Source organism: Talaromyces marneffei, chromosome 6 (assembly GCF_009556855.1).
Source record: "Talaromyces marneffei chromosome 6, complete sequence".
NCBI classification, from domain to species: Eukaryota; Fungi; Ascomycota; class Eurotiomycetes; order Eurotiales; family Trichocomaceae; genus Talaromyces; species Talaromyces marneffei.
The window spans coordinates 351,118-354,002 of record NC_072353.1 but is presented as its reverse complement, the minus strand read 5'-3'; the positions used below and the strand labels follow the sequence as shown (position 1 = coordinate 354,002).

At 30.7% G+C, this 2,885-nt stretch overlaps 1 protein-coding gene across 1 annotated transcript; it reads left to right on the top strand.

Moving 5' to 3' along the window:
* Positions 1 to 2,161: 2,161 nt before the first annotated feature.
* Positions 2,162 to 2,554, top strand: EYB26_007636 (uncharacterized protein; the record flags this gene model as incomplete). Its single annotated transcript, XM_054266901.1, has 1 exon — positions 2,162 to 2,554. The coding sequence occupies one exon, from the start codon at positions 2,162 to 2,164 to the stop codon at positions 2,552 to 2,554; it is 393 nt and encodes a 130-aa protein (XP_054122876.1).
* Positions 2,555 to 2,885: the final 331 nt, after the last annotated feature.

Genomic DNA, 2,885 nt, shown 5'->3' with positions numbered 1-2,885 from the left:
ACTTATTAATATACTAGTAACTTTCTAATAATATATTAATAATATAATATTATTTTATATAATTTTATTATATATCTAGATAATATTCTAATCTTTCTAGATATATTTAGAGAATATATATAATATATAGAAAGTTAAAATAGTTTAAAATTAATCTAAACTAAGAAATATCAAGAACTATATTAAAATTATAAAATTAATATTCAAATTATTAAAAAAAAGAATAACCTTATAAATAGAAAATAGAATAAGAAATATATTCACAAAGTTAAATATTTAATTACTATAATATTAATATTAATATAATATAATTTAGAGAAACTAATAATAATAGAAATAGATATATTAAAATTTATACTTAGAATAATATTAATATAACTAAAAGATAGAAAATTATAATTAATTATATATTATTTAAGAAAATTAATTAATATAGAATTAAATTATAAAATATATAATAAAAAATTATTAATAATAGTAGCTATACTTTAATATTTAAGAGTATAATTTTTAAATTATAATTCTAATAATAAAAAAATAATAAATTTAGAATTATAAGATAAACTTATAGAAGAAATACTTAAAAAAAATAATTTAAGAATAAATATGGAAGAAAGATAACTAAGTTATAATTTTAAAAATAAATTATTAAAAAAATTATTTAATTAAATTATAATATTTTAATTAGTAGTTATCTGGAATATATAAAGTTAAAATAAAATATATTAATAAAGAAAAAATTATCTAATAAAAAACTATATTATTTTATTAAATAAAAAAGATATAGTACTAAAGAAAGTATATAAAAATTTATTAAGAACTTTATAAAAGCTGTCGGATTGCTGGGTTTACTTCAGGCCAATCCTGAATAGCATCTTACAAGGATGGTAGAAGAAGTGACTAGCAAGATTGTGTGTGTTCCGTTGTCCCTCTATCTAAACACTTCATGTTCTCAAGCCGGTTTTTATAGGCATTCTGAGTAGGTGATTTGTAAGGAATCCAGCATGTAGGGTTGACATCTCATGAGGGGTGAATTTGGGGGCCATAACGTAGAGCTTCTGATTGACTGCCTCATTTGACTGCTTCTGGATATCTGGATTATCTGACAAAAGCTAAAAAAGTTTTAGAAAAATATTACTAAAAATATGTATTAAATTAATAAGAAATTATCTAAAATTAATAAGTAATATATTTAACTCTTTAAAAATTATAGTAAGAATATAGAATTCTAGTTACATTTTTATAATCTCTATATTAGTAATAGCCACCTCTAATTTAGATAAAAAAAGTTTAGAATTTAAAATCTTTAATATCTTTTAATTATATAATTTTATATTTATACTACACTTTTTAAGAAATTCCCATTAATAGAATAATCTAATAATTTTTATAGAAAGCTTAGCTTGCTGAGATAGAGCCTTAGAAAATTTATAAGAAATCTTTTATTTAAACTCTTTGTCTATTCTATTTACTTTTATTGCAAAAATAATATTTATAAGGATAATTATAATAAGTATATATAATATACTTTAAATTTTTATTATCTATTATATAATTAAGATTATTAAAGTAATAATATTTACAGAGAAATTTAATAATAAAACTATTCTTTTAAATTAAAGATAACTAAAGAATATAGTTCCTTAATTAATTAGTTTTAAGATATTCTAAATATACTTAATATTTTAATTTTTAATAAGATATAGTAATAATATTATAAAAATACTTACTAATAAAGAAAGTAAAGTTATATTAAGAATAAGAATATATCTTTCTATTTAAAAATCTTTAAGGATAAAAGCTCTTAGAGAGGAGAAGTAATATTATAAATTAACCCATATAACACTAAACTATACTATAATCAGAAAGAAAAGGTTACTTTAGATTTACAAGTATATAAACTATATAATAATAGAACTAATAGAAGGATATCAGGCCAAGATATCACGGTATAGGACACACACTGGCTCGGGGCACCGAGATGAGACTCCGCACGCTATCTAGGGCGAACGGCCTTACCCCGGAGCTTGTACGACGACTGCAGCGAGCCACCGTGCAAGCGCAGGCTCTCTAGGGATCAGAGCTCTGGTGGCAAGGCCAAAAAACGTGGGCGTTAGGCCTACAGCGCCTAGTCAACAGCCAAGCGAGGGCTATTACAGGCATGCTTCCTAAGGCACCAATAGGGGCCCTGATCCGTGAGGCAGCCTTAGAGCCAGCGAACGTGCTGCTTGACGCCAGGAAGGCTGGATACGTGACGAGGCTATTAGGACTGCCTGAGACCCACCTAACAGCGCAGCTGCTCCCAGTTACGCTTAGGCATGGTGATACCCACGCACAGCCTGGAGAGCAGCCTCTAGATGACCGAGAATGGGCTCTAAGCAACGATAGAGTGCCTAAGAGGATAGGCCAGAGGCTTGCTAAGCACCTAGCTCAGCGCTTAACAAAGGACCCATCAGGTGGAATCGAGAGGACAGTGCAAAACGCACCAGCGGCCTTTCCAGGCACTACCCGGGTGCTAGGCACTGAACAAGCTCTAATAGAAGCAGCAGAGTGACGCCCAGGGACAACCCTATAGTCAGATGGCTCCAGGCAAGACGACGGACGTACAGGCGCTGGAGTAGCGCTGCAGACAGTGCCAGAGGCCCTATGGGAGCACCTAGAGCTGCTTATATACACTGGGTTTGAAGTTTTTGACGCGGAGCTCGTGGGAGTGGCTTCGGCACTAGAATGGGCACTGGAGAGGCATCTCCCAGGGCCTATCCACGTCCTTTAGATGCCCAAAACGCTATCAAGCGCCTCCAATCGACGGAGCCTGGGGCTGGACAGTCCCTAGCACTTAGACCTCACATGACCGCTTCCCGGCTTAGGCTTAGCGGTCGTCCTGT